This window comes from Coloeus monedula (assembly GCF_965178545.1).
Source record: "Coloeus monedula genome assembly, chromosome: 2".
NCBI lineage: Eukaryota > Metazoa > Chordata > Aves > Passeriformes > Corvidae > Coloeus > Coloeus monedula.
This window is the reverse complement of record NC_138782.1, coordinates 82,636,103-82,660,232: the sequence shown is the minus strand read 5'-3', so window position 1 is coordinate 82,660,232 and position 24,130 is coordinate 82,636,103. Positions and strand designations below refer to the sequence as shown.

The 24,130-nt window shown below is 40.8% G+C and overlaps 2 protein-coding genes across 4 annotated transcripts in view; one reads left to right on the top strand and one right to left on the bottom strand.

The window, feature by feature from the left end:
• The window catches only part of MDN1 (midasin AAA ATPase 1), a gene marked incomplete at its 5' end in the record, with an annotated part of 93,899 nt that extends 93,065 nt beyond the window's left edge, over positions 1–834 (bottom strand). Inside the window, one exon of the mRNA XM_082302889.1 lies at positions 733–834. Within this exon, the coding sequence (XP_082159015.1) occupies positions 733–834 (102 nt within the window). The remainder of the gene's footprint in view (positions 1–732) is intronic.
• Positions 835–1,089: 255 nt separating this feature from the next.
• Positions 1,090–22,427, top strand: CASP8AP2 (caspase 8 associated protein 2). 3 transcript variants are annotated; one of them, XR_014227368.1, is made up of 11 exons: positions 1,090–1,453; positions 2,576–2,651; positions 3,727–3,807; positions 5,209–5,309; positions 6,481–6,555; positions 7,877–7,992; positions 10,066–12,548; positions 13,552–16,486; positions 18,079–18,178; positions 19,502–19,999; positions 22,284–22,427. XR_014227368.1 is itself a non-coding variant. In XM_082303226.1 (10 exons), exons 2-10 carry the CDS (start codon positions 2,603–2,605, stop codon positions 19,556–19,558), a joined length of 5,958 nt encoding a protein of 1,985 aa, XP_082159352.1. In that variant the 5' UTR covers positions 1,090–1,453; positions 2,576–2,602; the 3' UTR covers positions 19,559–21,937. The 3 variants fall into 3 exon arrangements, 2 of the variants coding, with proteins under 2 accessions (XP_082159352.1, XP_082159351.1); XM_082303226.1 differs by lacking the exon at positions 22,284–22,427 and having other exon boundaries at positions 2,576–2,612; positions 19,502–21,937; XM_082303225.1 differs by lacking the exon at positions 22,284–22,427 and having other exon boundaries at positions 19,502–21,937.
• Positions 22,428–24,130: the final 1,703 nt, after the last annotated feature.

The window sequence follows — 24,130 nt, the reverse complement described above, 5'->3', positions numbered from 1 at the left end:
ACATCCTGGTACTACATGTCTTCAAGCATTTCAGAGAGAGAAAGGAGATCGGCCTTAACTCTCCTAGAAAGCAGGTGTGCTTTTCAGAGCTAAGGCAGCCTAAGCATGAAAGTGACTACAGGATCATGTTTCCAGCATCACTACAACCTGTGAGACTGTGATTAAAAAAAAAAACCTCAAAGCAAAGCCTAGAAAATCAATGCTTGTTTTTATCCCACATGCTGCTTGAAGGTAATTAAAGAAGACACGAAAAATAGCATCAGGGTAGGGACTAGTTACTGTCTCAGTGCTTGGTAACAAAATGACAACTCTCGCTAACACGCTTCCAGAGTCACCTCAGGGGACACGGAAGATATCGGAGATTTTAACTGCGGGCCGAAGCGCAATAGGAACGATCCCAGGATAGAGATGAGGATCTTCCTCATGGGCTGCACCCGCGCATCCCTGAAAGGAGCGGGGGAGGCAAGAAACAGCATCAGGGGGAGAGAGAGAGGGAGAGACAGAGAGAGAGGGAGAGACAGAGAGAGAGGGAGAGACAGAGAGCAGGGATTAGCTCCCGCTGGCCGCCCGAGGGCCAGGGACGGCCAGGGGGGTCGGGCACACACAAAGCTGCCGGGAGGAGACGGCGGCACGCTCCCTCCGCTCCACAGTGGCCCCTGCGAGACGCGCCCGCACGGAGGGAGGACGGACGCGCGGGGGCTGCCGCCGAGCCCCGCGCCGCCCGCTTCTCACCTGCTTCGCCAGGAATCTGCTCAGCTCCACGCCGCTCTTCTCGTTCCGCCGCGCCACCAGCTGCAGCGGCTCCGCCAGGTGGAAGCGCAGATCCGCCGCCATCCTCGTCCTGCTCCTGCTCGTCCCGCGGCGGGGCAGAGCGGCGGGAGGGGCGCGGGGCGCGCAGCACGTGCAGCGCGCAGCGGACGCGGCACCAGCAACTTCCGCTCCGCCGCCGTCACGGGAAGCGCGGCCGCCGCCCCGCCCCCCGCGCGGTGCCCTCCGCCCCGGACTACAGCTCCCGGCGTGCACCGCGCCGCCTCCTCTCTCGCCGCGGGCGCCGTCCGGGAGCGGAGCGGGGCTCTCCCGCTGGCTCAGGGCACTGGAAGTCCGCGCGTGTGGGGCTGCGTTTGCCGCGTCCTCGGCCTACGCTGCTCCCTGCTTCCCGGAGAGCCATCTGCCGCTGCTGCCGCAGGACTCGCCCGCCCGTGAGCCCTTTAAATCTGGGTCAGGGAGGCGGCCGAGGGCGGGCGGTGACGGGCGCGGCAGCGGGTGGCCCCGGCTCGGGCGGCAGGAACGTTACGCCCCCGGTGGCAGCCGCTCGCGGAGGCCGAGCGCGGCTGTCGGGCGGTAACGATGTCCGTGCAGGGGTTTGGCAGCGGGATCGCCGATAGCAGTAGCCGCCGGCATTAAACCTTGGGCTTCCCGGGAGCACCGCCTTAGCAGCGGGGAACGGCACCAGGTGAGCGCGCGTGTGTCGTGCGGCGCTGCCCCAGGCAGCTACCAGCTGCCGCGACACCGGCCTGCGTGACCAGCGAGTGCCGCGAGTTCCGGGCCGGAGCAGGCGGGAGGCGCCCGGCTCGTCCCGCCGGGAGCAGCGCGCGATTTCCCGCGCTCGGGGCCGGGCCGGGATGGGGCCCGCGGTCAGGAAGGGGCGAGGGGGCGGGGCCACGGCGGAGGGGGCGGGGCGCGGCCGCCGCGCGCGTCTCACTTTGGCGCCAACTGCTCGGGGCCGGGGGCGGGGCTGTGACGTCACGGCGGCGGATGCGCCGTGCGGCTGCGGCCGTTGGCTGGCGCGGCGCTGGCCCCGCCCCCCGCGCCCGGCCTGCGGCAGCGCGGCGGCGGCCGGTGAGTGCCCCGGCCCTGCGCGGCTGCCCCGGCTCGGCACCGCCGGCACGGCACCCCCGGGCACGCGCCCCCGCGGGCACAGCCTGCCCGCCGCCGGCGGCTGGGGGAGCCGCGACCCGGGGTGCTCCTGCCCTGGCCCCCGAGAGGTCCCGAGCTCTTCCGCCGTGGCAGGAATTGGGGCGGGGGGGAGCCCCTTCCCCGCGTGTGCAGGGAGGGCGAGGCCTGGGGAGTGAGGAAGGGCCGCTCTCTGAACGGGCTGGCGGCTGCTCCGCGCCTGTACCCTCCCCCCCTGCCCGCCCCCCAGCCTGAGCCGCTGCCAGCCCCCCTGCTCGGTACTGGTTTGACTGGTGGTATCAGACAAGGGGAATTTCCTCTTAAATGGTCAGTAGGGAAGAAGTCAGAATTATTAAATCAGATTATTTTAACTGGGTAAGATACCTGTTCGCAGAATGCAGTGCTGGTTTTCATATCAGAATTTCTTTGTAGGATCTGTAAGTGACAGCTAAAGATCTTCAGGATGCTTATTTAAGTAACAGATAATTTCTTAAATTTCTTGAAAGCTCGTTTTGTTACCTTGATACAAGAGTTTTCTCATTGTAGTGCTAGATTTTATTGAAGAACAAGGGCCACAGGTAGCTCACGTGTAATTGACATACTTCAAGATGATGCTGCTTTATGTTGCTGTTCTGAAATTGTCAGTTAATTGGTTCTCTTTGCTTTGATATTTTCCTCGTAGATGGGGAAGCCATAGGGAGTTTGTATCATGGCAGCAGGTGAGGATGGACTGGGACTGTTTGATATCCGCTACAGTGGTAAGAAGTGTTAGATTACTTTCTGATTTGCAGGGAAGTAATGCAAGCAGTCTTATGCTAATAAATAGGTCCGAAAATAAGTTAAAAAACAAGTTCGAAGTTGTGACAAATACTGATGAGCTTCAACTGTAATTAAATGGCTGTGGCACAATATCTTGCAAGCCATATCCCATTAATCAGTTTGTATTTAAAACCATACCTGTACTTTGGATTTCTGAATGTTTTGAGGGATGCCTGGAGCTGGTCTCTCCCCTGTCTTTCCTGCTGTATAATTTAACCTTTAGCTGTATCTTAATGAAGCTTGCATTTGAACAGTTAGGGGCACTGCTCTTTTGTTTGCTGTTTGTAAGAGCCAATGTGTACCCATAATAAGGTACTCTATTTCCAGCTCCACAGTTGGTTGCCTTGAGACATATTTGGGAGATTCCCAGCCTCAGAAGGACTGTGGACATTGATGTTTTTCTTTATAGAAATAATGTTTGTTGCAGAACTAGAGAGGTTCACATGGAGGAGACGAGAGTGATAAGAGGCATTGGAAAAAGACATGAAGAGAGAATGAGGAGATTTAGATTAAAATACGTTTGCAGAACCAGTTAGTGTGTGAGTAGATGACAATACTAAAGCAAATTGTTTGTGTTATGATACAGACTGCTACAATACTTTTTTTTTAGCAAGAAATGTTTCTTCTAACAGTAGTGGTTTTATTGTACCAAATCTTTTCTTTTTGTTTTTGAGTTGTATAAGTTTTGTATTCAGTGCATTCTAGAAAACAGTTTCAGAGTTAGATCAAGTTTACTTAATTTATCATTTTAAAATCTATTTGCCATATAATATGCTTTATGCACAGTTCTTGTAGTATTTACAAACTGATCTTACAGGACTGTCTTTGCTCCCTGGTGAATAAAGATCTTTTCTCCACAGTAGCAGTAGTTTGCTGGAAAAATTTCCCTGTCTTTCACTGGTCTGTACTGTTACCTCTACTATTTTCTAGCTGCACTTACTTTATGGGGAAGGTAGAGTTTGCAGTTTACTAAATGATTACTTTGGCCTTTTTTTCTTTTTTCCATTGCTTTAGCTGAAGCTTCCCCCTTCAGGGAAGGAGATGAGAGCTCAGTGGATATTTATGATGGCTTGGACAGCAGTGTGTCGGTTTCTGGTAGGTTAATTGTGTCCCACTGCTTGGCTTGGAACATGATAGAGTCTCTGCTTCTTAGGCTGATTTCAAGTAAAACAGTATTTAATTTTAGGTTTACATTTAGCTGGTGTAACCTATGCTTCAGTGAGCAGCTTGTTTAAGTTCAAGACATATATGTTAGGCTGTATAAATGCAGCAGAGAATTCTTAAATCTATTAGTTGAATGAATGAGAGTTTTCCTCTGATACTGGCTATTTGAATGGACTTGGGCATGTAAGGGGTGCAGAGAAACCCTAGCTATTCTATCTGTGCTGTGATACAGGACATTTTATCTTGGGAAAAACACCTTTATTTTGTGTTTATGTAAGCTTCAGGACCAGATCCAACAGTCACTGATCACAAAATCCCCAGTGAGAGATCCAGTGCATACTTTCTATGTGATACAGTATATTCAGGAGATCCTTTTAACCTTTTGTTACTTTCCAAATAATTTGACATGCTAATGTAAATTAATTTCTTCTTTTAACTTCTTTGAAGGTGAGTAATAAATGGATCCAGCACATGATCTTTTTCATGAGCCTTAGTGTATCATTTAATGAGATGCTGTTTCTAGTATTTAAGCAATTATTTCTCTCCTGATCTTACAGCTGTAAGACCACTGAATTTTTATGGAAGGACTGTGCTATATCCTACAGACATAAAGCATCTATAAATTTTTTTATTTTGCATTTTGTATTTCCGAAGTTCATATTTCACATACGGAGATGCATTGTTTAGTAAACATCAAAGATACAAGGAGGAATAGCAATGTAATGAAAGCATTTTATATAGTCCATGTCGAATTTCCCGCACTCCTCTGTCTCCCACAAGTCCAGTTTTGAGGGATCTTGGTATTTTAAATTTGAAGAGAGGACTGGTGAGATCTTTGCTCTGTACAGATAAGATGTTATTTGTACATCCTCTTACATTGGTATTGTCCAAAGGATGGAAGCACAGCTTTGACAGCTGACTTCATTTTTGTGTCGGCAAATGCATCTGTATTTCAGGGATGTCATAAGCCAGGTCCTGTCAGTTAAGTGTACTTGGTGAACAGAGCACCCATGAGGATTTGAGGAAAAAGCACTGTCATTAAATAAGTTGGGTGTTTGGGTGTTGGCTTGTCAGTTGGTTTTGTTTGGGTCTTTTTTTCATTTCACTTTCATTTCACTTTCATTTCACTTAGAGATGGCTATTTCAAGAAACCTTTGTACCTTACTGCAACATGATATGCCATGAGCATGTAATAATTCTTTATTTTGTGTGTTGTTACCTTGTAAGTACAAGAAGTAGAACCAAAATGCACAGACAGTATAGAACAGTGTAAACAATGCAACTTGGCTAGAAAACTACCTTTTCCTTATGTCATTGCTTTTCTTTATATAGACAATTTTGCACCAAATACTACACCATCTAGAAGCAGCTTAAATTTATTTGATGAAATATTAATTGAAGAAGGGACTGCAAAGAAAGCATCCTATGATGAGGTATGTATTAATATGGAAAAAAAATCTGGTGTTTTTGGGGGTTTTTGTTCCAAATTTTCTTGTGTAAAAAGTAAAGTACAGAAAATGTTGTCGGCATGCTCACATTGTTGGAAAAATAGGCTGTTTTTAAATAAGTAAGAACAAGAGTGTGCTAATAAACTCTTAGGACAATGAGTTCATCTGAAGAGGGAAATCTGTCACTCTGTGACATGATGTGTTCCCATTTCTTATCCTTTGCATGCAGTTCATGTATCAGCTACATAGTGGGAGAATGTTTTGTGGTTTCCCTCTAGTCAAGGATCTCATCAGACATATGATACAAAGCTGGTCTTGACATTTCTCCCAACAAATTTTTTACAGAGTAAAGCAGATAAATCCATGACCTATCTTATGTTTTGTTAAATTCTGTCCTTGAGACTGAAGGTGGCCATGCAGTAGGTAGCTGCTTCCAGCAAATCAAGGCAACACTCACTTAAGTAGCATCACCAGTCCTGGCCTACAAGACGCATTTAAATGGCATAAAAGGGACAGACATCCACAGATGTTGGAAGGAGCAGGAGCAGAACCTCCAGGACTCCACTGAGTGATGAAAATGTCACTTTGCAAGTTTGAAAGTTGTTGACTGTTTGTTTGAATGGAAGTTGTCCATTCTTCTGTGAAAGCTTTGTCACTATCTACCTCTAAAGAAGAGCTTCTGCCAAGTTTATTTTGCTTAACTTTGTGATCTTAGCAGCATCATGTCCTTTTGCAGTCTATTTTTGCAGTCCACGTTTGTAGTAACTTTTTGTTGTGTTTTTCCTTACCTGTTTTGTGTTACATAAAATCTGACAAGAGAGTCCCCATCTACTTGGCTCTTAGAACTCCTGCTCCTTGGTAATTGTGTCTTTAATTTCACAACAATATGGCTTTCTGTTATTCTTTAGCCTATTACTGTTAGGCAAGCACACATAGATTTCCTCTTACCCTGAGTGTTTGTGTCATTTTAGAGACCTGTATACTAGTTGGAGCATATTGGAGCCTTTTGTTTCAATACAGCTTTAATATGTTTCTTTGGGGGAAAAAACAGGTTTGTAATATACATTAGTGTGTTAACTAGGTATAAATCTAGAGAAGTAACTCTTCTGTGTAATTAAGTCCACTCCTATGCTGTGAATTCTTCTCTCTTTGACAGTTGCAGGCAGAATATGGAAAATGCCAACAGCAAATTAAAGAGTTGATGAAGAAATTTAAAGAAATACAGGCACAGGTATTGTAGTTCAAAGGGAAATATTGTCAAGATCATGCAAAGTAAACTGAATATTGCTTTGAGAAAGAAATTTTACATGCTTTCCAGACTTGATCCATTGCATGGATAGTTTGTAAAGCGCTCCTGTAGATAGATGCTAGGAGCTTGTTCTGCCTAGGATGGTTGCTGGGATAGCCTACTGACAAAATCAGTAGGTAAATTGTTTCACAATGTTGTGTGCAGTAAGACTTTATTTGGTTAAAAGCTGTCTTGTGTCTTCTTAATTAGAAAGTGAATGTGTGAAATGAGTAGTTATCAGAAAGCTATCCAGTACTCTTGTTTTTTTAATGCACTAGGGACAGGGCTGTAAAGGTACCTGCACTGTCATTAGAACTGGAAGCAGATGCCTCTGTTGCTTTGAGCACAGTGCCAATTTGAAAAGTCTGAGCTGCTCTTCAACTTGAGCTGGTGTTCCCTTGCTGTGCCATTCTATAGAGCTGGATTATTTGGGGCAATTCTGCAGTGTGCTCTAGTGCATATTACACATAACTCCCAAAGGTTCTAAGGTTCTCAGTGGTAAGCAGCTGCTGCCCTGTGACACTTCTGTATTGTTTTCTGTAAATCTTGTCTGCCTTTCTGAGCAGGCTTTGCTGAGGACAATTATCAAGAGAAGGGACTATTTCTAGGATTGACAGGGTTCTAGAATATCATGCCTAGAAAGGTTAGAATGATAGAGTACCCAAAGCTGGTTTTGATACCTTGAAAAAAATATGCTCTTTCTCTGAATGTGCTTTAGAGCTACGTCTCTCATTTACTGCAGTGACCAAGAAAGCAATAAATTGAGTAAAAGAATGAAATGAAGAGGTGGATTATCATTTTTTAGCTCACTTGTTTTATGGCATATTTCAGTTTTATTAAATTGTATGCTTGAAATGTTTGAAATAGTTACCAGGACCACAAACAGGACCATAAATGTGAGTGATGTTACAAAAAAAGCAAAAAACCCCAAAAAACTAAAACAAAAAACCAAAAAAAACAACCAACAACAAAACCAAAACAAAAAAACAAAAAAACAACAACAACAAAACCAAAACAACCCCCCCCCCCGCCAAAAAAAAAACCTGACAGAAAACCCCCAGAAAAACCCCAAACTTTTTGGATGTCAATAATTTTGATTTCTTCGAAAAGTTTTATATATGTTTTACTGTCACTTTGCCAATTATGAGACATTTTTCTAGTGGTTGTCTTGCACTATTTTTCATTACATGTTTGGATACCCAAGCTAATTCTTGTTTTTTCTTTCCCTCTCTCTTGCTGTCTGTTTTATATATATTTAAAATAGAATATCATTCTACAGAATGAAAACCAAGCTCTCAAAAAGAATATTTCAGCCCTTATCAAAACAGCAAGAGTGGAAATTAACCGTAAGGATGAAGAAATCAGTCATCTCCATCAAAGGTACAAATAGACAGTAGAACTGAAAACATGCTTTTTTTCTGATCATGTTTATATACTTGTTAGAAATTTTTATATGTATTTGAAGAAAAAGTAATGAAAAAAAATTACTTAGTAAATAACTGTAGTTTAGAACCAGTACAATCAGAGGAAATACACAGATATCTCCTTTGCCTGATGGGGTCTTTGGTTTCTACTTAAGAAACCAAGAAGGAGTCCAAATGGTGACCTTTTGCATGAATTTTTGTTTGTAACCCACTGTTCCTTGTGGGTTATCTAACTATCTTGCATGTTTCAAAGCGGGTACTCTACACAGTTCAGCTTCAAAACCAGTCTTGTTTTATGGCCTCAGATTTGAATTCCATGGAACTTGCCAGACAACAAATGAAAAAAAATTGATTATATAATGTTTTCATGGCAAGATGTGAAATCCCTGTCTCCAGTGGTGGGGGATAACAACTGGAGATTTATTGGTTATTTCTGTGTACCACTAATGTTACTGGAAGGAGTTGCAAACAGTGAAGTATGGGTGGGAGAGTAGCTGACAGTAAGGTTTCTGAACCACATGAAATCAGGGCAGGGCTTCAGGATTTGATCTAGGTATTTTGGAAGCATCCATCATGGAAAATTGTGGGAAAGGTGGCACTTTGATATCTTAGAAGTCTGTTGCATGGTTTATAGTAAATTAGCTTAGTTTAGACAATGCATCTGTGTGTAAAGATTATTTCAAAGTTAGTATCTCTCAGGGAATTGTTAGTGTTTATCTCAAAAAAACCCCTCAACTTTAAAACCACAAAATCAAACAAACACAGCTTGGATACAGTAACATTAATCACACATATACAGATTTAATAGCAAGCCTAAAGCATAGAAAAAAATTATCAGTTTCATTCAAAATGAAACAAATATAAGATAGGATTTTGTGTTACAACAGCTGCAGCATTATTAGGGTTCAACATTCAGTTTACATCACAATGTCATGTTTTTGGAGTAGGCCCAGTTGTGTAAGGTGTTCATATCATATTTAAATTTACTGTATTGACCCATAGGAAGTATTCCATTTTATAAAGCAAAATCAATCCTATTTTGTATTGGAGATAATTATTTTACACTTGCACTGCTTCCTTACAACTGGATGCTGCTTCATCATAGAATTTCAGGCCAAATCCAGATGTCTGTGTTGCAGCCACTTCATCCTTGACTCTCTGAAACAGAGCCAGACATTTAGTGGTTTGGGGGAGACCCCAACAGTTTGCTGCCATCATTTGTTGCTATGACTTTTATTTTTCTTTCTTTCTACATGGATTAGACACCATCATTCTTTTTATATAGTGGTGAGTGTATAAGAAGGTTGACCTTGTCTTTAGTGATGATACTTGAATGAAATGTTGTGTTGACTATGGTAGAAAAGTGTCTGGTTGTTTTTGGTGTTTGTTTTATTGTGGTGGGTTTGGGAGGTTGCTTGTTTGTTTGTTTTAGTAGTGAGGTAACTGGTGCATTCTATCAGTAATGAATAGGAGTTTATGCCATACAGGCTACATGTACCCTTCTAAATTTGAGTTTTTAAATTATTTTTAATATTATGACTTCTCAGCAGTAGCATGTGGCATTGATGAGGCTTGGTTATCATAATGTACTACTTGTCTTCTGGAGCTTGCAACAACTCCCAAATGTAGTTTATTTGCTTATTGATGGTTTTTACATTATAATTATTTTAAATCACTAATGCTGTAAAGAACAACTTTTTTTACCTGGGGGAAAGCTCTCATTATTGCTGGACAATGATACTAATTTGAATTACTGAAATTGTTAACTAGGCTCAATATAGTACTTTTTCATAAATCTTGATTTTTCTTCAGATGAATTTCCTTTGAAAAATATGTATATAAATTATATTATTTTGTTCTGTGCTGATGGATGTTATTAAATGTTTTTTATATCGCCCACTTTTATTCAGATTGAAAATGAAAGAAAGTGTTAACAATTTTTGCAGATACATGGATTCATTGCAGTTCAGCTTTAGTTATGTTTAAATAAATTTTAAAAGAGCATAACATTTTTCCTTTTTATAAACAGGCTATCAGAATTTCCCAACCATCGAAGAACATACCTTCCAGGATCAACTAAAACAAAAGATTCCAAATTCAGACCTTCTGATTTAGGTGACAATATGAAGATGGAGCATAGAATGAAAAATGAGTGTTCAAAAGATGGATACCACAGTTACTCATCTCATAACACGGACAGTGGGAAGTCTGGCTCTGAAAAAAGGAACACTCCATTTTTGCTGAGGCACCCTCCTGAAGAGCTCTGCAGTGATGGTACTCACACGTGTGCACTGAGCTATGACCATACTTCCAGCAAGGAGAGCAGAAAGGAAAGAAAAGAAACTAAAAGTAATGAACAGTACAACAGGGGAAATGTCAACAAATACAAGAGAGAAGTACATCAGAGCACTGGAAATGATGGTGACAGTGAGGAGGGGAATTCAGATCCTCAACAGAAGCTGAAAACCCTTTCAGAGAAGGCTAGTAAAAATGAATTGCAACAAAAAAGTCAGAGCATGAAACTCAAATGCAGTCCAAGTGTAGAAAGAAGAGTAGAAAGGGGTGTTTCTTCCTGGGAGAAACAGACAGCTGGTAAAGACAGGTTTCAAACAAGAGGTGAATTGTATGCTGATGAGAGATTACAAAATGGATTAAAAAAAGACATTAAAACACATGATAAAGGTGAAAAACATGCTGGCCAAAAAAATAAACCAACTGAAAAGCTGCAAGAGCAACCAAGGAGGCCTGGTAGGGGGAGCAGTCCACACTCCAAGAATGAACATTCAAAGACTGTTCATGAATCACGCAAATGTCGTTCGGAAGAGTCTAGGAAAGTAAAGCACATTGACTGCAAGAGAGACAGGGGAACAGATGATCATATCTCTCGAGAAGGAAGGACTTCACCTTCTAATTCCAGCAGCAGAGAGCATAAATATGCACGCTTGAAGGAAAGTAGTAGTAGACATGAATGGGAAACAGCACATTCCAAATCAGAAAGACACAGAACTGAAGAAAAAAGGAAAAGGGAAAGAGAGGATCAGGATGAAAATAGACATTTTAGAAATGAAAAAAAAGTTGCAAAAGAATTTTCTCACCAATCTGTAAAAGACTCCAAGAAAGGTACAGATGTTACAAAAAGCATGAGAAAGAAATCCTGTAAGCTGGAAGAAACATCCAGAGTAGCAGATAGCTTAAAAAATGATAAAATTCCCAAAACTAAAGGTAATCGCACTGGGCCAAAAAGCAAAGACTTAAAACTTAGCTTTATGGAAAAGCTAAATTTAACTCTTTCTCCTAATAAGAAACAATGTCTGTCTGCAGTGGATAGGCTTAGAAAACCTTCCCAGAAGGCCACGGATGAGGGAGGTACAGAGCTCACACTGCAAGCAGAACTCTTAGATTCTGCCCACCCTCTAGACTGTGGTGCCACAGAGCACAGTCATTCAGCACTACAAGTTCTGGACGCTGCAGCTCAGAGCAACGTGGAACCATCGCTGCCTGTTTCCGTCAGTTCTGAAAACAGAGCCTTGAAAGTAGCAGCAGCAGATCCAGCACAGTGTGAAGCGTTGCCAGCAGTTGCAGCTGATGAACCAAGCTCAGAAACCTTACCAGAAGCAGACATGGGTCAGGTACAGCCCCAGACATTGCCAGAAGCAGCAAAGGTGCTGGTTCCTGATGAGATGGAGGCAGAAACGCCATCAGAAGTGGCAGAGGCTTGTGATCCAGTTGAACTGGAAGCCTCAGGAAAAACAGCAGCAGTGACGGGTCTGAACCACCCTGAATCTTTGCCCCTGGAGGTGACAGGGAGTATGGCAGAGTGTGAAGAGTTGCCTGTGACAGAGGGTGAGATGCAGGATGGTAATGTACCAGCAGCAGAAGTGGCTGAACCTGAACCTGCAAGTGCAAGTATGGGAGACCTTCTAGAGTCAGCAGCAGAGAAGAAAGAGGAAGATAAAATATGGCTGGCTACTGACAAAGAAAGCTCTGCAGGTCAATGTGGCTCTCAAAATGTTGTCTTAGATGACTCAGAAGCCAGAAGTTCTGGTGATCTGAAGTCCTCTGGTACTGCAGATGGCATCAGTGAAACAAAACCAGACTGTTTAATGGAAGTAGTGAGGGATGATGATCACGTGGCTGCAGAAAATGTTGACTGTCCCATGGAGGAAAAGAGTATCTGTGAAATTAGTACATCTCATTTACTGGACAGAACTATAATAACTGCTAAGGATGAACCACTAGTTGACCAGAATACTTGTAATCTGGAGCCAGACCTAACTGATAACAGTACTGCAACAGCATCTTCTCTCGGTGGTGAGATGTGTCCTATAACTAAAGAGATAGAAACTAACCCAGTTTCTGTTGATGATGACAGCTCAATACTGAGCATTGATCTCAATCACTTGAGGTATATTCCAAAGGCAATCAGCCCACTGAATAGTCCAGTGCGTCCTTTGGCTAAAGCACTGAAGATGGAAGGTCCCTGTAAAGGCCTTGTGAAGACTTACAACAAAGGTATTTGTATATGTATGTTCTAATTTCTTTTCTACATAAAGCTTAGAAGATCTGCTCATGGAAAGCAGAAATTACTTCTTTTAACTGCCTTCTGAAAGATACAAATTGTGTTTTCTTAAGCTGTGTATGTCTCAGTGGTCCTTTTTGTTAGTAGTGGAAGCATTTAATGTTGCAGCCAAGATTGTAGCTATTTGAATATTAGTGCTTTAAAAATTGGAGTTGGTCACTACTGGCAGAAGATTGGTTGAAATATGAGTTTTGTATTAACTTACTAAAAAAATACATACGCATGTCTTAGTTGCGGCTAGTTTTGCATAGATCCCTTTAGGTTTTCCTCTGAAATTGTGGAAGCAAAAGTTACATAGGATCATATTCTTTCAAGTATTTGTGAATTTAAGTCTTCCTTGTAATGTCCTGCTGCAATTAAAACAAAAATTCTTGGAAGTTTAGATTTCTTACTAGAAAAGAAATGGTAGAGTGGCATTGAAATCTTTTTATGTTTCAGAGCATAACACTTTATGGGATTATTAGAACATTAATGGGTCATTTGTTCTCAATTTGTTTTAGTTTTGAAATTTAAAAGAAAAGCCACCTATTGTATGTAAATGATGTTCATAATGATGTAATAGTTGTTATTTAGCTGGTACAGTAATCAGAAAGCTTGTTAAAGTAAATGGAAAGAAATTCAAAATTGATGAAAACTGCTGTATTTTTCTCTTTCCAATTGATGTATTTGTGAGATAGTTCGCATGTGTTTGGTGAAATGTTGAGGCCACTTAAAGCTCAGAATTTGCTCAAAATAAAGCTCAATTTGCCCCTTAAAGCTCAAATCCCTTAAACTGCTGAAGCAAACCACCCAAACTTGTTATAGCTCAGGCTTCCCGAGTTCAAACAAACAGTTCTGAATAGTCAGTTTACAGAAAAGAATCTTGCAGGTCTTTCTGAAAATGCTGTTTCAAATTGCATTCTTTATGGTGATTAGCAAACTGCTTTCTTTTTATAGATTTAATTCCTGAAGGTACTGTTGTCATCTGTCCCTCAAAGAACTTGTCAAAGGAGGTAAACAAAGAAAATCAAAAGCCAGTTAGTATGTCTGATGAACACTTAGAGATGGAGTCTCAGCTAAGTATCTCTTCAGATGAAATAGAAGAAGGCGAAATTGTGAGTAGCGAAGAAGAGAAAGAAAAATCTAAACCAGAGAGAGGCTCTGAAAATACAAAAAAGTCAAGACCAAAAGCTTCTTCTGAGACACGAAATTTGACCAGCAGTCCTCAGAATCAAAATAGCAAAACTGTGCACTGCAATGAAGATAATGGAAAATTTGTTTCTGTGCAAGTAGGCACACGAAAGAACAGAGAGAGGCATAAAAATCAGACCTTCAGATCTTCAAAGAATATGAGGAAAAACAAAACTGTGAGCATTGCTTGTCTTGAAAAAATAGTTCATGTTATTGTTGAACCTTCAAATATACAAGAAATCATGCAGATGCTCAGAGCTATACGAAAACAGATGAGGAAAAGTTATATGAAGTTCAAAGTACACTTCCCAGTTCAGCATTTTCACAGAATTATAGAATCTGGGATCATAAATTTTACAGCATTAATAAGATACTTGAACTTTTCCAAGATATGTGCATTAGGTGATACATTAAAATTGAATATCTGTGATATTATAGAGTCAAAACTTAAACAAGTTAAAAAGAATGCAATAGTGGACCGTCTTTTTGAACAGCAAGTGTCAGATATGAAAAAACAGTTGTGGAAATTTGTAGATGAACAGCTTGATTACTTATTTGAAAAGATAAGGAGAATTATAATAAAGCTATGTGATGTGGGAAATGAGGGTGAGGATGGGAAGTTCGAAAGAGCTGGAAAGCAAAACCACAAGATCAGTCATAAAAATGATGTGCAGAGATCTAGAAAAAAGTCCCTGAAAGATGGTTCTCAAAAGCCTGAAGAATATATTTCAAAGGAAACTGTGGATTATCAACAACCTAAGTGTCACCATGAGAAAAATAAGACAGGTACACCAAAAACTGCCTTTACAAAATGTCTTAACTCCATTGATAACACAAGAAATTCCCAAACAAAAGTTCACCTCTCTAAAGAGAGTAATTTACAAAGCACTCTTACTCCAGTGAAGGGTGTTAAACATGAAAAGGAAGGACTCCAACTATCCAGAGATGCTAACAAGTCTGATCTTAGTTATGAGCTTCTCACGGAACAACAAGCGTCCAGTCTTACATTTAATCTTGTAAGTGATGCTCAAATGGGTGAAATTTTTAAAAGCTTATTGCAAGGCTCTGATCTCTTGGAAAAAAATGGTGGCAATATCAACAGAAATGAGTGCGAATTCAGGACACCAGAAAAACAGTTTTTAGACAGTCATAAATGCAGGGATAATGCTGCTGAACTAGAGCAAGAAATTGCTCCAAAGGATGCATGCATGGATTGTAAACAGGAAGAGGGTATTAGCTGGACTATTGTTTCACCTGTAAGAGCTCCCTCACTAGCATCTAGGCCTCAGATGCCTGTTGATCCAGATGTGCTGGATGAGAGCTGTATGTTTGAGGTTTCCACAAACTCGGCTTCGTGCAAAGAAGATGAATGCAATTTGCAGAAGAATAAATCATGTGTTTCTTCTATCCTTCTTGAAGATTTGGCTGTTTCCTTAACGATTCCATCACCTTTGAAATCAGATGCTCACCTCAGCTTTCTAAAACCTGAGAATAATTCTAGCTCAGCTCCAGAGGGTGTTGTTAGTGCACATTACAGCGAAGATGCACTTCTTGGAGAGGAGGATGCCACTGAACAAGACATTCATTTGGCTTTAGAATCTGATAACTCAAGCAGTAAATCAAGTTGTTCATCATCGTGGACAAGTCGGCCTGTTGCTCCTGGTTTTCAGTGTCGCCCCAGCCTACCAATGCAAGCAGTAATCATGGAGAAATCCAATGATCATTTTATTGTAAAGATTAGGCGTGCAGTGCCATCTGTCTCACCAGCTTCTGATCAGATGGCTCCAGTGAAGGAGGCACAGGCATCCTCAACCAAGACTGGAAAAGGAGAAACGAGAACTGGGGGAAAAGAAAGGGACAGCCAGAGTGCCACCGTGAAAGAAGCCGTCAAATCAGATCTGGTTAAGATGGATCACTTGCCTCACGTCAGTGCTGAACAAGAACAAAATCCTACCTTAGCTCAGCCTCTGAAGGAGTCACACAATAGTATTGGAAAGGAAGAAAGTACTGAGTTGCTTGGGACCCATAGAAAATCTTCAGACAAAGAGAGCCACGACACTGAAAGCCCCGATAAAGGCTCTGAGCAATCTGAGGCACACAAATTGCAAGTATCCAAAAACATAAATGAAATGCATGTTAGATCTCAAGCTTCTTTTCCTGCTGGATGCAATATGAAGTCATACATAACAGATGGTGTTGTTAATGAAACTTCATGTCATGCAGTGGAATCCAGAGCAGATAACGGGACTCGGGAAACTTCAACAGGAAACTCAGAAGTCAGTGATAAAAAGGAAGAACTTGAAGAGTGCTTCAATGCATCTATAGACTTAACAGAAGAGCTTTCTGATGAGACTGTAGCAGGTGAATGTGATCTTGAAACAAAACCCAGTTCAAAGACTAATGGAGGGTGCCAGATAAGTATAGATGATAAAACTAGTAAAAAGAGGAAAAAAGAGACCGTAGAAGAGAATTCCGATTCAAAAAGGCAACGAAAAGGAACTGAATCAGCAGGTGAGGGGAGTGATGGAGGTAATATCAGGTCTGAAGATAGAAATTCATCACCCAAACAATGTTCCAATAAGAAGAATGAGCTACAGCAGAACAAAGACTCTTCTGCCTTGGGTTCATCTCCATCATCACCTAGCCTCTATGCCAAAAACATCATTAAAAAGAAGGGAGAAGTAGTAGTGTCCTGGACAAGGTAATTTCTAATTTGATCTGCTTGATTGCTTTAGGGCTTTTTTAAACTACCTTATACACTGAAAAGAGGGAAGAAAAGGGTATTTAGCTGATGACTGAAGTTACTTGGTAGCGCTACACCCTTCTCTAAAAAGTGGAATGGGACCCTCCTTTTATCAATGCAGGATTGCTCTGGGAGATTGATGTCCATCACTTATCCACATATCCCAAAGTAAGAGTCCTCCTGGCTTTTGTTTTGAAAGTTATGGGCCATAGGTGACAAGACCTACTGTAATGCACTGTCTGTTCTTGTTATTTGCCCTGCCCAGTTTATTTCTTCTGTCCAAAAATTCCAGCCAGGCTTGGTAGGGAATGGAGGTCCTTGATGTTCCTATGAGGCATCAGTGACTGGTGAAGAAGAATAGCTAAAGATTTCCCCTTCTGAGGGAAGGCATGAGAGCAAACAGTTTTTTGTTTTTGGGTCTGAGCTGCTCAATATGTGGAAATGTACTAGTCAACCGTTCAACTCAGGTACTCCAATTTGCAGGATGTGTGTGACAAGTGAGGTGGCTGTACATGTCAATAATTCATGCAAAATTATCGTCGTGTATTCTTATTTTTAAGGAACTATAGTTGGCAGGTTTTGCTGGTTTTGGTACAACTTGATACAATCAACACTTTATAAAGGGGGTTCTAAAATTTTTCAGGACAGACCTTTCTAAACTATAGTTGGGATATAAAGTTAGTTTCTAAGTAACATTTTAAAAGAAAATCAGCTCCTTCATGGAAAAAAGACAGCAAAAGCTAATGTGATTTTTTTTAATGTGCACACCAAAAAGGTAGGAAGAGACTTACAGTTTTTCTTATGAATATGACCAGGTTTTCAGTTTCACACTTTTTATTTATCTTTGGACTTTTGTTTGTTTTTTAGAAAAAAAAGGCATTTATTTAAATAATTGGTCATTACGTTTTTCTTTGAAATTGAAGAAAAGAAATATAATTTATTGAAGTATGACAGGTTTCAGTCAAATAAAATTACTGTCTATACACATTTTGCCTAAATCGTTGATGAGACAAACAGGAAACTGGTGACACACTACAGAATAGACTTCTGATTTTTTTATTCTCATCTGAACAGTAGATGTGCTCCGAGTATCTTTATTACATTAAGCCACTTAGAGAAGTCAAGCGCCTCTCTGGTTGATCTTTGAACAGCAGTGGGCCTTAGGTGAAAGCTGCTATTCAGCCATGCAAACTGAGGCATGTGCACCTGGAACTACTGACCCTATTGAATCTGAGTTCCTCTCAATTCAAGTTTAAATGTCTGGTTTAGAAGCTTAAAATTCTTTGACTTTGGTTTGGGGCTAACTGTTATAACAATCCTGCTCTTCCTAGTATGGGAACATAATCTCCACTACCACTTGTTTGTACTGACGCTATTACTCTGTGCTGGTAGAAGAAAGGATCCTCCACAAATTCATTGCTGCTGTTTGAATTCATATTCTGTAGTTTGGAAATACTCCAAATTTTATATAGGCCTGTATGTATTATTTTGCTTGTGTGCACGTACACAACTATATGTATGAATATTTTAAAAATTCACTTTTGCTGTAGAAATGATGACCGAGAAATTTTACTGGAATGTCAGAAAAAAGGACCATCAAGCAAAACTTTTGTTTCCTTGGCCACTAGGCTAAACAAAAGCCCAAATCAGGTAGGTGATGATATTCTTATGTTTACTAACAGCAATATTCCTACACTGACAATTGTAGTTGAACAAAAATCTTTAGAGATTGTCTGCAAATCTGTAGTTTTCTTTTCCTCATGTCATTTTGGGGGATTCTTGTAAAAAATAATCTGATTCTGCCAGTTGTTACTTCTTAAAAATACACATTATAGGAGTATTATGGGGATTCCTCAATACCTGTTTGATTGGTGTGTTGAAAGTGCTACACTCATAAGGGATTGTTGTTGGATCGGCACTTAGATAAAGAAAGGCAATTTTGAGAGGCCTGAAGCCTTTGCACACCTTTAATAAATTAGGAAAAAAATTGAAGTTAGAGCTCAAAAAAAGTACCAGGGTTGTGCAGAAAGGACATTTTTAATGAAGATGTTTCATTTTTCTTTCATTTTTTAATTAAAAAGTTTCAAAAGACACAGATAGCAAATTAATGTAGAGTATTTCCAGAGGTTTGCATATAACTTTACACTTAAGTTGAATTTTTCTCTTAATCTGTATCCTGAAAATCTAGAAAGGGAGAAACACATTTGACTCCATTAGGAAATCCTGCATGATTGGGATTTGGCTTTTAGAGTGTTGTTTTGTATGGCTGCAGGGTTTTTGTGGGGTTTGGAAGCTGTTGGGGTGGCTGGTTGGATAAAACAATGTTATCTGTGCATTTATGCCTCTTCCCAGTTAGTTTGGTGATCATCAATATGCTATAGCAATATGTATATAGCAATAAGAAACACTAGCTTAGAGCTGAATGAGGTCACTATGTCAGCTGTAGCTATATTCAGGAAAAAACTTTTTACTCTGATCTACAGACCAGTTATGTAAAATCCCTGGTGGGCAGATTACTCCATGATGAGCCAAAAATACCTGAAGCAACAATTGTATAAGAGGGTTGAAAATAACCAATAAACAGTGCTTTTTGTGGTGTACAAAATAAGCTTTTGTCTTTACATTTGCATCTTACTCATGGTTACACATGGCAAATTCAAGGCTAATTGTCTTTGAAGCCTTCATTTTTTTCCCTCTTCTTGTAGGGAAACCTGTGTTAAGCCTGTGTTGGCTCTAGCTCTCCTTGATTAACGTGGAAGCTATTTCAAGTGTGAAAGGTGTAGGAAGACTTCCTAGATCCAGTTAATCTGTTATTGGTGCTCCTACAATTCTCCTACTAAAATTTCTTGTAAGCAAATAGTGATGGTCTTAAAAAAAATTGATGTCAGATCAATCTGTCTTGGTAGATGTGGAAGTCTGGGTCTGGGGCCTTAATGATGTATCTTTTTTTTTTTTTTTTTTGTCCTCCATTAGGTTTCAGAAAGATTCAAGCAGTTAATGAAGCTGTTCAAGAAATCCAAGTGCAAGTAGACTCAAACCAAGTTGCTTCATGGTTACAGGGCGTAGCTGTTACCTGCAGGGATGGACTGGAGCCACTGCATTAGTATGATGGGATTATGGGGTGGTATCCAAGTCAGAATACTGAGTTTGGTAAATCCAGTGCACTGTTAGTTATTGTCTGCGTTTCCTCTGACGTTCTTTAACAGGGTAACACAGAGGGAACTTCACAAACCAAGTGGCTAGGGAAGAAAGGGCTTTGACACTGCGCATGGGGCAGTATCATTTCAAGTGGGTGACATCTCCTGTTAGTTAAACGTGTTCTGTGAGCGGAGACAAGGGCAAGCAGTTGAGTGGGAATGGTGGCTCTTGTTTCGCTTGACAGAAGTTCTGTGTGTGCTGATGTCGAACTCTGATCTTAAAAAGTGAGAGTGCTTTGGAATCCAGTTGGCAGATAATCCTGGAAAATGACAGGTAGGTCATCTTTGTGACTGTGGAACATATTTTAAAAAGTGAGGACTTGTTCTTTTAAAATAAGGCAGGGCAATGATTCCAGAAGTTGCTTGTCTAGTAATTGAATTCTGTTGCTCAGGAATAGGTGGATCCTGCAGCTTGTTTTTAACAAATATTTGTGACAATTGTTTACTTACTGGAGAGTTAAATCTAACAGAATCTGTTTTCAGAATAGTCGGTGTGCAGGGTAGCTTAAGTGTTACTTCATATGAGCACTACTCTGCAAAGGCCATTATGTTTTTCTGTTCCAAATTACATCTGGAAAAGGTACTTTGTTAAGGTCTTCAACATAATAAACATTCTGTTTTGTTAAAAAAAGAGTAAATATTGAGAAGTGATTTTCTGTTAAAAATTAATTTAGAAACAGACAGACCTTTACAGTTTCATGAAGTGTGACTTTGTAGCTACTAACCAGAAACAAAACTTTTCTGTAAAAACAAGCAGTTTTCAAAAGCTTGTCAACTTGGCATGTTTTGACAGCAATTGCATCTATCTTTACAAATTGTTTAGTGCATTAGAAATTCATTATGTTCTATTTTAAAAAATCTGTTATAACTGTTTCCAGTTTTACTAGAACATACCTAAAGTGTGTGTGTGTGTGTGTATATATATATATATTTACACACACATCTCATACACACTGCTGTTTTATCCCAAATTTCTAAAAAGGTTTTTTTTTTTTTTCTTCTCTCTGAGAAACATCCCTGGAAGTTGCAAGGGTTTTTTTTTTAATGAGTTCATTGATTTTTGAGGTTTTATTCTGTATGGAAGACCAGAATTGCTGTAGTCTTCAGAACATCTGCTGAGTTCAGTTAGACTTCACTTAATAGCCCCACCAAAGTGCATTGCCTTTCAACTTGGATTGAATTGGCTCTTTTTCAGAGTCCAGTGACCATTTCTTCAATGTCAGCATGTTTTTTTGTTCCCTCTCCAACTGGTGGGACAGACCTCTCTTTCTAATAAACCATCAGATAATTTGTCCGTGATGTTGTCACTGACCACTTTGGAGTATTGTACATGTGACCTACAGAATGGATTGTCATGCTGCCAAACAGTGCATTGCCCTTATTTTAGGTAGTGCTCTGGAAACTGTTACAAGGAATGACTTGAGTAGGTGATGATGTCAGTTCTGGCAGTCTTCCGTCTTAAATGCTTGCTTCTGAAATGTTTGCTTTTAATGATCAAATCTCACCTTCTGTGCTAATGCTGGCAGTGCCTGGTGATTTCAGTGGGGGATTGGTGCACCAGCCTGTGTTTGTTCTTAACAAACATTTGTGACAATTGTTAATTTGGTGAAGACTTAAATCTAACTGAAACTGTTTTAAGAACAGTAAGTTTGCAGAGAAGTGTTCGTATTTGTGCAAAAGTTGGACTCTACTAAGAATATTCTTTTAACCATATCCTTATGGATCAACATGTGCACAGTACTGAAGGCGCTGAGGGAAGTCACTTCTCTCCATTTAAATGCTTCCTCTCTGCAGGCAGTATTTTATTACAAAGTTGTTTATTCTTTATCTGTGTTACTTGTTTTCATATCTGTATAGGTGATGGGAGGCAGGGTTTGACCATTTTGAATCTGACTTGGGATTCCTTTTTTGTAAAGTGTGAAACTTGGTTAATGTTCTCTTTATTGTATCTATGTGTACAGCTTCCTACATGGTCATGTAAAATATCTGATGTTTGTATATATATAAATATATGTATAAAAATAGGAGGAGCTTTGTTTAGCCAAAGATGATTTTTTTTAACTATATAAAACTACAGGTTTATTTTGTATAAACTAAATAGTTTGCTTACTGTAAGAGCAATACAAAAAATAAAACTGTAAAACTCACACACATGTTCTTGTTGAACAAAGGTTGTCTTGGAGTGGCTTTGTACCATTGTTTGTAATTTATTTCTCCAACAAGAATTTTGATACATATATGCCAAATGTACTGTATGTAATTGTACAGTCTTCTTTGTGAAACCTCAGGTAAATCAAAATATTTTCTAGAACTGTTGGTTAATGGCTTGACAACTACACATGCTGTGAAGCAGCATTAAAATTTAGTTCCGTTAGTTGGTGTAAGTGGGTAGCCATGTTGACGTTCTGGCCAATAAACATGGAAGTTGCCAGCTGGTGTTCTACTGTAATTACTGCTCTGAGTTGTGACTAGAAATTGGAGAATTTCACAAACTACGTAAAACCCTTAAGCCACTTATGAATCAGGACCTACAACTTTAATCTTTTTTCTGGAAACAGGGTTATTGTTGAGTGGAATATTACAGAGGAGAAAGACCTTTTCAGGTCCAGGACCTTTCACTGGAAGAGTGTAGCTGGTGGCCCTTCAAGAGTCTTACTCCAACTTGCTGCTGAAGAATAGGTCTACTTCTGTCCAACACACGTATTTTTACAGGATTCTGTTTAATGGATGTGAGTATTCAAAAATTTTTTGGAGTTGAAATTCAGAGAGCGGGGTTTGTGGAGATGTGCGTGACAGTGAAATCATCGAGCACTGGGCATTGAATTTTGAGGGATTCTCTCTAAGGCAAAGTCTGTCTGCAGCTAAAGGTGTACATACAACAGTTGTCTTAACTCAGGGCACTTCTCTTAGATGTCAATCCAGCAGCAGATAGCTATTTCCATTGAGGCTTTTGTCTAATTGTATTCACTCTAAAACCAAATGCAGAAGAATCTTCAGTAATTTGTCTTCATGAAGGGAGGCAGCAGTAATAAGGCATGCTGAGGAACAGGCTTAAGGATTTCTTAGAAGACTATGAAATCAGTCAAGAGGCTTTTCAGGAGCGGAATTGGCTTTGCTAGGAAAGATGGATAAAGTTTCAGGTGTGGCTGTCTGGTTCCTATGAAAGGCAACTTGCTCCAGAAGGAGTGAGTTAGCACCAGTATTAACAGTAATATTTGCCTGTAGTAAAATGGAAAAACGAGTTCAAGTGAAGTGACTTTTTTAATAAGCCAAGGGGTTTCTAGACAGTGAGGGTGCGCTGAACCAGGTTAGTGGTTTAGGCTAAAACTAAAATTCTGTAGTCTCATCTTCGCATTTCATTGTGCTCATACCTGAATTGCTTTGGCTGCAGCCTGTTGTCTGGCTCACTGTTCACATCCATTGGCTTCAGAGTTTTGTGATGAATTTGGTGAGATGGCAGAAAGCATGTGCACTTTGAAGTGGCTTTGACCCTGTACTCTTAGCTTGTTGTGATGTAACAATTGTAAAGTATTAGTACAAGGAAATGCTGCTGTGTTACAAGAAGATTACTATTAGTTCCCATGTATATCCTTTTCTGTTTTTCAAATGTGTGAGTCCCTGACAAGAATATCAAAAGCTGCAGTGCTATAAAAAGTGTATTTGGACCTAATACTTGAAGAACTTATTTTGTACTAGCTGTCGCTTCTAATTTAGAATCATAGAATACCCTGAGTTGGAAGGGACCAAGGATCCAACTCCTGGCCCTGCACAGGATAGCCCCAAGAATCCCACCATCTGCCTGAGAGGCTTGTCCAAATGCTTCTTGAATTCTGTCAGGCTTGGTGCTGTGACCACTTCCCTGGGGAGTCTGTTCCAGTGCTCAACCACCTTCTGAATGAAAAACCTTTTTCTAATATCCAACCTAAACCTTCCTTGACACAACTTCAGGCCATTACCTTGGGTCCTGTCACTGGGCACTGCAGAGATCAGTGTGTGCCCCTCCTCTTCTCTTCATGAGTTGTAGACTGCAGTGAGGCCTCCCCTCAGTCTCCTCCAGGCTGAACAGACCAAGTGACCTCAGCTTCCCCTCAAGGCCCTTCACCATCTTCGTTGCCCTCCTTTGGACACTTTAATAGCTTTATGTATTTCTTAGACTCTGGTGCCCAAAACTGCAAACAGGACTCAAGGTGGGACAGTGTCCTCCCTTGCCGTGCTGGTGATGCTGTGCCTGATGCCCCCCAGGACAGGGCTGGCCCTCCTGGCTGCCAGGGCACTGCTGACTCATGGGCAACTTTCTCTTGACCAGGAGTGCCAAGTCCCTTTCCATGGCACTGCTTTCCAGCATCTCATTCCCTGCTCTGTCTGTACATCCAGGGTTGTCCCCATCCCAGGGGCAGAAAGAATC

Excerpts from the sequence above, each read along its gene's own strand:
- CASP8AP2 (XM_082303225.1), top strand. The coding sequence starts at position 2,603 with ATGGCAGCAGGTGAGGATGGACTGGGACTGTTTGATATCCGCTACAGT. Across the intron at positions 7,993-10,065 it reads ATCAGTCATCTCCATCAAAG|GCTATCAGAATTTCCCAACC; the intron begins GTACAAATAGAC and ends TTTTATAAACAG. Across the intron at positions 12,549-13,551 it reads TGTGAAGACTTACAACAAAG|ATTTAATTCCTGAAGGTACT; the intron begins GTATTTGTATAT and ends TTCTTTTTATAG.